Consider the following 9,897-nt stretch of genomic DNA (forward strand, 5'->3'; position numbering starts at 1 on the left):
TTTACGAATTGCTATAAATACTAGATTGAGAGATCAGGATTTATTACGGCACCATTTAGAAGAATTGAAAAAATTGGATGAAACTAGAGCCAATGCATTAATGATAATGGAAACTACAAAAAACAAAGGAAGACTTATTATGATAGTAAGCTTAGACCAAAGGCTTTTATGCCAAATGATTTGGTACTTCTTTATGATAGTCGATTTAAAAATTTTCCAAGAAAATTTCAAGTTCGATGGCATGGGCCATATCGAGTTATTGATGGATTTCCATATGGTTTAGTGTAATTGGAAGATTTTATGGGTACTAAATTTACAACATGGATCAATGGTAATCAGCTTAAACTTTACTATCCATAAACCCGGGATCGATTTTCTGTTACAAAAGCAGGAGTCGACCCAATTGATTGGACCATAGTAAGAAGTAGATGGGGGGCTCTTGACAAGCATCGTGTTTTCTTTTGTGGTTAAGGAGAAGATGGCGAACATGGTGTCTGAGAAAGCAAGGTTGGAGACCGATTGGAAAGAACAGCAAGAATGGCTGCAGGCAGAGGTTGCGATGTTGCAGACTAAATTAGCCACATTAGCAAAGGAGGCCAATAATTTAGTGTGGACCAATACTCTAGTTTCAGTGACAACACCTTCGGAGATACCTTTGAAATTGACAAAAGAATGGCAGAAGATGTTGGAGGAATGTGACAACCAAATTGCCCGACTTGAGTCTCAAGGACGGGAATTGGGTTTGTTGAATGAAGATCTGACGGCGCGTTTGGATGGAGAACCATCGAACACCGAGGCAGACGACGAAGATGTAAAGAGCAGAAGGTCACCAATTCAAAGGGTGGTAAGCCAACACCATTGACTAAAGAAGCCAATGCTGCTATGTCTTTATAAGTTGAGGCTAAATAATGTTTGCGAGGACGCTGCACAATTAGGAGTGAGGCTATGTAGAATAGGTAAATAAACTTTGTGGTAAGTTACTGGTTGGTTATTGACAATCTTGAGAATTAGACTGATGGTTAGGCAGTTTAGTTGGTAACAGTAGGTTATTAGTGGAATAAATGGTTAAGAATTCAAATGGTCATAACCTTTGGAATTTGCTGGCTGACGGATCATCTTTTTGGTAGGATAAATAGGTTGAGGAAAGTGCATTGGTTTTTAACCACGTAAGAGCGCTGAATACTAGCTAACTCGTCATCTTCATCCACGTTTTTTCGAATGATCTCTTTAGCCTTTTTGGTTCCCATAGGACGCTTCAATGGGGTAGGTTGACCCTCATCTGAAGATAAATCTACAACATCTTCGTCTGGCCGCATGCGTTTGGAATGATTAGCCTTGGGAGTCAGACCATGTTCAAACTTTGGAACGTGCTCTCAGAGGTATTCCCAAATCTGGCGGAATTTAAAGATTTCTCAATCTTGACATAAATTTCAAGGGCCTCTTCAATGTAATGGTCTTCCTGCTGTCCCGATTTTGGATCCGCCAGTGACATGGCGAAATATCCCGCAAATTTCGAGCAAGACGATTGAATTTCTTCCCAGCGGTTGCACAGTGCATCAGAGGTTCGATTGGAATCAGGAACGAAGACCTGGAACTGCTGCAACACACGGTAGTAGAATTTGGAACTCTTTTGGTCGGCACCTACTATAGGATCATGACTCACATGGACCACTGAGCGGGCAAGGAACATGTCCTCGTCGGAGCTCCAGCTCTTCCCGCGTCCCATGGCGTTTATCGATGCAGCAATGCAGACAGGAAGAGCAATATCGAGGTATCAAACTACAGTTCACAAAAAAAAAAAGCTACTCTGTTCTACCCCTACGAGAATTGAACCCCAGCCCCGACACTCAAGCAACTTCGTAGACCTTCGAATAGCCAGCGGTCTATTTCCTTCAAAAATAGAACGGTCTATCGAATAGATAGCTTTTAGAACTGCGTTGGGGAACTCCGTGGCGGGTCTATATAGAATAGACCTCGGAATAGCCCCGAGTTGGAGATGCTCTAATTTAGCAAACACATGGCATCTCCGTCCATGGGATTGTGAAGCGGGCCGAAGCTCTCTCATTCTCTTTCGTTGTTTGTGGTTTTCTGCTTTCTGATACCAGCTGATGTTTTTTCCATCACAATCCCACGCAATTTGTCGAGAATGGGCTTGTCCACAAAATGCTTCACAACTCTGCTACACTTTTTTTCAGGGCTTGGATGGAGTATTGCAGAATCTGACATTCTGGATGCGTGACTGATGAGCAATGCCTCGGGTCAGTGACGAGAATTGAAGCAAACAAAAAAGGGGTAGAAATCCACAAGGCGAAGGGATCTCTGCCCGGAGTTTGCTGCGATTGGAGTACATTGCTATGTGCGGGAGAATTGGAATTGGGTTGCAGCGTGTGAGTGGGTTGCTGTCCTGGGAATGTCCGAATTCAACTGACGTTAGTGTTCAAGAGTCTTGGAAATGCGAACACTCGTAAGGGTCGCGAGGGATTGAGGATTATTTCAGGTTAAGTTGGAGTGCAACAATGGAGAGGGATTCGTTGAGTCTGTGTGGCCGCTCGGGGCTGTTGGCTCTCTTGTTGATGTCAGCGACAGCCGTTGTAGTTGTAAGCTTCACCTCGCCTCTTCCACCCCCACTGCCCATCATGCCATTGCCGTCGTACCGGCAGCTCAGATTCCAGCGGCAGGAGCAGATCATGTTCTTCCATTTCGGTGTCAACACGTTTACAGGTAAAGAGCAAGGTGATGGAACAGAGGATCCCTCCATCTTCAATCCCGAAGGCCTGGTATTGTCATTACCCTAAGCCTTGCCTTGACATGAGCAGCGCCATTTGGTAGTAGATGTGCATATGTATCGGTTGTTTGTTAAATACAAATTTAGCCCCTCAATTTCTTTGGTCTAGATTCCTTGCGTGTCTGATTAAGATCCAGACTGCGGCATTCAATCCTCTCCGGAACCAAAACAAGAGCTTTTTATTGGTTTATCGAAGTTCAAAATCGATAGCCAACACTTTGCCGTCCTGTCTACACCGTCACTGATTGATGATGATGATGATGGTGATACTCGCCTTGCTCATCTTTTTTCGATTAAAGTTCGTATAATCTTTTAATAATCTTGCTCTCGTCCAATACTGAGTTTATTTTTGGGGGTTATATTTTGTTCTGCTCTCAGGATGCTAGGCAGTGGGTGCGAGAGGCGAAGAATGCAGGGTTTAAGGTCGTAATTCTCACAGCAAAACATGCGGATGGGTTTTGTCTGTGGCCCTCAGCATACACAAACTACTCCGTCAAGAGTTCTCCATGGAAGAACGGCACAGGAGATGTGGTGCGCGAGGTTTCGGATGCAGCGAGGGAGGAGGGTCTTGAGTTCGGTCTGTACATGTCGCCCTGGGACCGTCACGAACCTACTTATGGTGACACTCTTCTCTACAACGACTACTATCTTGGTCAACTGCGGGAGCTTTTGACCATGTATCTTCATCACACAAGCACATCGACATTTTTCTCTTTTGAATTTGCTAGGATCTAGTGTTTTTGAATCTCATCCTTCAAAAGGTACCCAAGATTATTTTACTTATGAAAGAAAGCTGTGTTCAAATTCCTTTTTGTATGAGGAGTGGAGATGAGTCAAGTTTATTATTGTTTTGATCGCAGGTATGGACCTATCTCCCAGTTTTTTGTGGATGGGAACAAGGATCCATCGTCGAAGGACATGTACTATCTCTTCGACGCATGGTTCGCTCTCATCCATCAAATGCAGCCCAACGCAAACATCTTCTCTGATGATGGGCCGGACGTTCGTTGGGTCGGCAATGAAGCTGGGGAGGCCGGCACGACCAGTTGGTCTATGATGAACAGATCGATGGTCACGATTGGAGGCCCATTTGAAGAGTAATTCCTCTTTCTCTTGCATCTTTAACAAGCCTACGTAATGAAATAAGGGATAGAATGCAACTCTGGTAAAGAATTTAAAGGACACATTCCTGTGACGACTGCAATGAAATAAGGGCCATCGTTCCTGCAGTGTTGGATTAGGTTTCTAATCATGTGATTTATTTACTCTGTACATCAACCTGATTAATGTGTAACAATTCAACATTTTGTACCTTCAACTCTTTTCTCTTCTGAAAGCAAGCATTTTTTGTAAAACAAAACGTGTCAGGTATCTGAACGAGGGCGATCCGAATGGCTCAGATTGGGTCCCTCCAGAGTGCGACGTCTCCATCCGGCCTGGTTGGTTCTGGAAAGAAAGCCAGCAACCTAAGACGGTGAACAAGCTCCTCGATATTTACTACAAGTCAGTCGGCCGCAACTGTGTGATGCTCCTCAACGCACCCCCAAACCAGACAGGTCTTTTGCACGGGACGGATGTTGCCAATCTACGCGACTTCAGATCTGTCATCGATCGCATCTTCGCTACAAACCTGGCCTCCAAGGCTCGTGTGAGCGCAAGCAGCACCCGAGGAGGTGACATCTCTTCATTCCGGCCCGACCAAGTCTTGAATGACGACTTAGAAGCTTACTGGGCATCCGAGGAAGGTCTCACAACCCCCTTTCTCACACTTGACCTCGGGTCCAACAAAACCTTCAACGTTGTGAAGCTGCAGGAGGCTGTGCACCTGGGCCAACGGGTGCAACTTTACCACGTGGACGTTATGCAGGATGGGCGCTGGAAAACTGTTTCTGTCGGGACTACAATTGGCTACAAGAAACTGGATAGGTTTGAGAAAGTGCACAGCCAGCTTGTGCGGATCTACATTGATGGAGCCCGAGGTACTCCTCTTATTTCTGCTGTGGGCTTGTACCTCGATACATGGTCGGCACTTTCTCTGGCAGCAGAGTCGACACAAGTGTCTGAGTAGCCGTGGCATGGCCTTGCGAATGTACAGCAGGTTGAATGCATCTAGATCCGACCAAATTCTCAAAATGGTTCACTTGAATTTGTGAACTTGTCGGGTGCTGACCCTGCTAATTACAAAATTCAATATGCATCGACTCCTGTGTAAAGTTTTTTCTGTCCCCTCTTTAAGACTCAACTAATGCAATTTGCGCATCGAATCTTGCTAATGCATTCACTGCAAGACTGACTACAATTCAGATCTGTTCTGCTATCTCAGCCATCCAGATAAAAGTGGGTTTACAGACATCATCAATTTCGTATACTAAGTCCGAACTTGTGGCTGTCCTGTGCCTCCTCTGGCCTCAAACCATCTAAAGCACATACAAGACACAACACTGACACTTCATCCAAATGCACCATAGTCGACAAAAGTTATTATTGCCTCATGTGCTGTTCGTGTCTGGACCTGGCACTGTCTATAACAGTCAATCTCAACACTTCCTGTTCAGGTACACAATGGTTTTTCCCTCCTAGAAATTGTACTCGTGAAGCCACCCTCCAAAGAAAATGCCAGAGGACGCTTGGAAATGTTGATAAGGAATGGAAGGTCAGGTAGCAGAAACACCTAATATCAAGACTTAGGACCCAGACAATGAACTGCATCTTTCAGTTGAAAGTGCACCACGGCTGCCCTATCTGTCAGATGAACGTAAAAGCTGTGCAAAGTGTGTGTGTACTCTTGTCGTCCAGCATTATGTGGGAGTGGCCAGAGGAGCCTGGAAAGAGCTTTGGACCAGCAGTAACTGAGCTTGTGAGGCGCTAATGGGGCTGGAGCGGGTGTCTTAACTGTCTCTTTCTTTTGCAATGCCCTCGCCTGACTACAGCCTTCTTACATCCTTTGGGTCTGTGCATGGGTTTTACAACTACGAGGATTTGCACATGGAGTTCGTGCTAATTGCGAAGGATTACTACCTACGTCCCGTCGTTTTAGTTGGGTTCCCGCTCTCGTATCTTTTGGTGCACCATAGCATCTGCTGCCACATGGTCATGCCAGCCATTTTCAGGAAGTTGAATGACATTGCTCATGGTTTTGTGAAAATGGGTTGGCGGGAAACGAACGTCATTGGCGTCGGTGCAATGCCTGCCTTCTAAGTTAGTGTGGATGGTTGCCTGCTTGTGGATTATGGAGCAATTTAGTGGTGTTTTGATTCCAGTACAGCTCGGGTCATCGGATAGAACTTAGGTTGGGTTAGAAGCAAGGTGTTGATTGTTGCTCGCTCACTGGTGAGGTTCCTGTCCTTATGCTGTGGATCGAATGTCGGGGGTCGAGCCAGGGTTTGTTGAATATGCCGTAATGATGTGGATGGTTTTAAGGTCCATCGTCGTCTAGTAGCTGTGGTGAATAGAGGAATTTCGGTGTCTGAAATAAGGCCATTTGGAGCGCAAGGGCTGTTTTGTTGGGCTACTTCTTTCAGTTGCAAGAAATTGAGCCTGTGGTGTTATTGTTGAGAGAATTTGTAGGTATAGTCATTTTCGAGTATATGATGTAACTTTGTAGACGCCATCTTAAATTTGGCATGTTTAATTATTTATGACGTGTCGATGATCTTATTCCTTAATGTGCTGAGGAGTAGTCCTATGAAGTATTATCAGAAGCCTCTGAGCGGCGGATGGCCCAATATGATGACTGAGGTTCGAAAATTTAAATGAGAAAGTAGCGAAAATAAAACCCTCGGATTGGGGGGACACGCGAAAACCCTGTCTGGTATCCAAGCAATGGGGAAGGTACAACGCGCTGCGGCAGAGAAGAAGTGGGGTGGCGCCAAGACTGTCACCACGCAGGTGGTTAAAGCCGAAGCAAATGCTCGAGATGCACCTGAAGCGTCGAGGTTGCCGCTTGTGATTGCCCTCAACTGTCTACCAGATTGCTCTTTGGAAGAGAAGGAGCTGAAAGGAGTGGCGAAGATCGAACATGTGAGCCTGGCACAGCTGGGTGAGGGTAAGATCGAGGCAGCATCGGCAGTTTTGCTGCACTCTCTAGCTCACCTCCCTCGAGCAGCGCAAAGACGATTGCAACCATGGCATTTGATTTTGACTTTGAGCTGCATGGACAAGATGGTGGACTCTGCTCTGGCAAATGAATTAGGGTTGCAATTACTACATGTGGATAGTGCAAGAGAAGAAGAGATTGCTGATACTGTATTGGCTTTGCTACTCGGGCTCCTTAGGCACACACACGTCCTGGCTTCTCATGGGTACGCCTCTGCTGGATGGTTGGGTACCATACATTCCTTATGTAAGGGAATGCGTCGCTCCAAGGGAATGGTCATCGGCATCGTTGGTGCCACAGCACCTGCACGTGCAGTTGCAAGTCGAAGTCTTGCGTTTAGAATGAAGGTTCAGTACTTTGATCCCGAAGAGGTAATGGTCAATCTTTGATTTCATCTTTTCGTTTGTAATCTATTCTCTACGTTCTTTTCTTGAACCGGAGAAATTCTGGGTATCGAGTTCTGTTGGCCAGGATCGATGCGTCTAACTCATAGTTTCGATGGCTTTGTTCGAATTTATCTGAAGTTGGAGGTCACGAGAGAAAAGTCCCTCTGCGCCTGTGATGTGTGCCGAACTCGGATTTGTAGTGTAGAATGCTCTTGTGTGCGCGCACATTGCGCGGAAGCTTAGTTATGGCAGCAGGCAACCATGGCGATGGTGGTTTTGGAATATGTAGATATCGAGAAACAATGTTTACTCGCACCGTATGTATTGTATGCATATCCGTGTCTGCTAAATGTAAAACGATTATGAAGAGTGAAGTGATGCTTTCAGGGAAAAGAAAACCAGCGCAGAAGAGCATTTCCGGCAGGAGCCGAAAAAATAAATTGTTTAAAACAGCTGCTCTCCACCAGCGACATCGTTACACTTCATTGCGAACTTACCAATGACACTGTTCAGCTGATTAATACCGATAGTCTACAACACATGAAACCAGGTTCTTTGATTGGTCATGCTGAGCCGTAACCAACTCAATATACATAGAGCTTCTGAGTTGTCACTCTATGTTCTGTTTAATTAAGAAATACTCTATTGGAGATAAGACACTTGGATATTGATTGCTTATTCTCTTGTAATGGTGTTGTTAAGGTCCTGATTAGTAAGTCCATTTGATTGGGTGCTGGACAGGTGCGGTAGTGGTAAACACAAGCAGTAGCCACCTGCTGGATGACTGTGCGATGAAAGAAGCGCTCATCAATGGCACTATTGCTGGCTGTGCCCTGGACGGTATCGAAGGCCCCCAGTGGCTAGAAGCTTGGGTACAGCGCTATCTTCATGTCTGCTAACAGCTTCACCATTTCTACTGCATGATGTTTAATTACAAATAGAATGGATTCTTCATTAATTATTTGTTCGACTTCTTTGTCTTGAACAGGTGAGGGAAATGCCCAACGTGTTGATTCTTCCTCGCAGTGCCGATTACAGTGAAGAAGTGTGGGCTGAGATACGATGCAAAGCCGTCTCTGTGCTGTGCTCATACTTTGTAGATGGAGTCATCCCTTCAAACGCATTAATAGACGACGACGACAACGACGATGATGCCTATTCTAATCAGGCCCAAAGTTTGCCATGGCAAGAGGAAGCAACCAAGCCTAGTAAGGTGGAAAAAAATGAGCAGTCTAAACGGAGTGTAATTGGTTCAAGCCAGGATACTGCGAGTCAAAAAGGAGCCTTTCAAGAGTTTCGGAGCAAACAACAGCAGCTGTATTATCAGGCCTGACAGAATTGTGTCAGCTGTTGGACTCAAAATATGTATGTCAGCTATTATCCAACTCAATCAATGGTTCAATGTGCAGCCCAGGGTTGCCAAACGGCCACATTGAGGAGCAAGATTCTCATACCAGTAGCTTCTTTTATACATTTATTTGTGAAGGTTTTTCAGAGTATTATCTATATCATGTAACATAAGGGAGGCGTCTTTTATGTGAATGGGCTCTCGTGAAATTTCAATTCAATGGGGAGGAAATCCTTATGATTTTTCTTTTATCACTTTCCATCAAGAAAATAGCAGGCAAATTATGCAGTAGGTGAAATTGTGCTGGTACACTGGGTAAGTGGCATCTACTTTTGCATACAAATCCAATTTTTGTAGTTTAAATCTGTTCCTAACAATTGTTGATCAAGTTATATGATGATATAAACAAAGAAGTGAATCAAGATTCAATTTACATTTTTTTTAAAACTTAATATAACAGATTAAATGACTCTTTAAACATTCGATTAGAATATGATAGAGCTTTGTAATGAAAAGGCATGCTAACTTCTATTGGAAATCTATATTGTGTTGCCACATTAATACATTAAGAGTCGTGTGCACATATTTAATACATTGGTACAATTATAAAATTTGATTTTTTTTCATTAGTTATAAAATATTATTGTGTTTAAACTCATCCCATATTAAAAAAGAACTGTTTTTAATTTTTTATTAATTTATGACCTAAATATCACAACGATTGTTATGTTTTAATATTTTAATAATTTTATTAAACCATGAATATTCTTATACCTCCTTTGGCTATTTTGGTACTCTCCTAAATTAATTATTGGTTGTTTGGGAGTGGATAACAAGAAGATTAGTAATAACAAAATATTATATACTGTCAAACAAACCAATGAGTAACTCTAAGGGATATCAATATAATTGAGAGGGATACAAAAATATTTGTGTTTCTTTATTACTTAATGTATTTTAAATAATAAATTAGAAATAAAATGATTTATACTTTAATTGATTTCTGAGTATTTTTGATTTTGTTACTTTTGCAATATGACCAACAAGTCTATTGAAGAATAGATACAATATTCTTTTGTATTTAATCTTAAAATATAACACTACCAAATCACATTTTGTAAGTGCTCTTGGTGATGTCACCAACATTCTATTGGCTACTTGTTATGATTTTCTAGTATCATGCAATAACTTTGTCATACATTATAGTTGGAAGACAAAAACAACTTCCTAACATCATTTGTTCCTAAGAATTTAACATCATGCAGTAGAAATGGTGAAGCTG

The 9,897-nt window shown here is 43.2% G+C and overlaps 2 protein-coding genes across 2 annotated transcripts; both read left to right on the forward strand.

Annotated features, from left to right (window-relative positions):
* Positions 1–1,800: 1,800 nt before the first annotated feature.
* Positions 1,801–4,986, forward strand: LOC112280114 (putative alpha-L-fucosidase 1). The gene is made up of 4 exons (XM_024515187.3): positions 1,801–2,777; positions 3,164–3,462; positions 3,646–3,882; positions 4,154–4,986. The coding sequence occupies exons 1-4, from the start codon at positions 2,517–2,519 to the stop codon at positions 4,851–4,853; spliced, it is 1,497 nt and encodes a 498-aa protein (XP_024370955.1). The 5' UTR covers positions 1,801–2,516; the 3' UTR covers positions 4,854–4,986.
* A 521-nt stretch (positions 4,987–5,507) lies between these two features.
* Positions 5,508–8,866, forward strand: LOC112280115 (C-terminal binding protein AN). Its single transcript, XM_024515189.3, has 4 exons — positions 5,508–7,252; positions 7,655–7,817; positions 8,009–8,139; positions 8,256–8,866. The coding sequence occupies exons 1-4, from the start codon at positions 6,608–6,610 to the stop codon at positions 8,598–8,600; spliced, it is 1,284 nt and encodes a 427-aa protein (XP_024370957.1). The 5' UTR covers positions 5,508–6,607; the 3' UTR covers positions 8,601–8,866.
* The last annotated feature ends 1,031 nt before the right edge of the window (positions 8,867–9,897 follow it).

The sequence above is a fragment of the Physcomitrium patens genome, chromosome 3 (assembly GCF_059467195.1).
Source record: "Physcomitrium patens ecotype Gransden chromosome 3, ASM5946719v1, whole genome shotgun sequence".
Classification (NCBI taxonomy): Eukaryota; Viridiplantae; Streptophyta; class Bryopsida; order Funariales; family Funariaceae; genus Physcomitrium; species Physcomitrium patens.

Bases quoted from the DNA above. Each gene is read 5' to 3' on its own strand.
- LOC112280114 (XM_024515187.3), top strand. From the start codon at position 2,517: ATGGAGAGGGATTCGTTGAGTCTGTGTGGCCGCTCGGGGCTGTTGGCT. The intron at 2,778-3,163 runs GTATTGTCATTA...TTCTGCTCTCAG, and splicing joins TCTTCAATCCCGAAGGCCTG to GATGCTAGGCAGTGGGTGCG. The intron at 3,883-4,153 runs GTAATTCCTCTT...AAAACGTGTCAG, and splicing joins ATTGGAGGCCCATTTGAAGA to GTATCTGAACGAGGGCGATC.
- LOC112280115 (XM_024515189.3), top strand. From the start codon at position 6,608: ATGGGGAAGGTACAACGCGCTGCGGCAGAGAAGAAGTGGGGTGGCGCC. The intron at 7,818-8,008 runs GTTCTTTGATTG...GGTGCTGGACAG, and splicing joins TCTACAACACATGAAACCAG to GTGCGGTAGTGGTAAACACA. The intron at 8,140-8,255 runs GTACAGCGCTAT...TGTCTTGAACAG, and splicing joins CCCAGTGGCTAGAAGCTTGG to GTGAGGGAAATGCCCAACGT.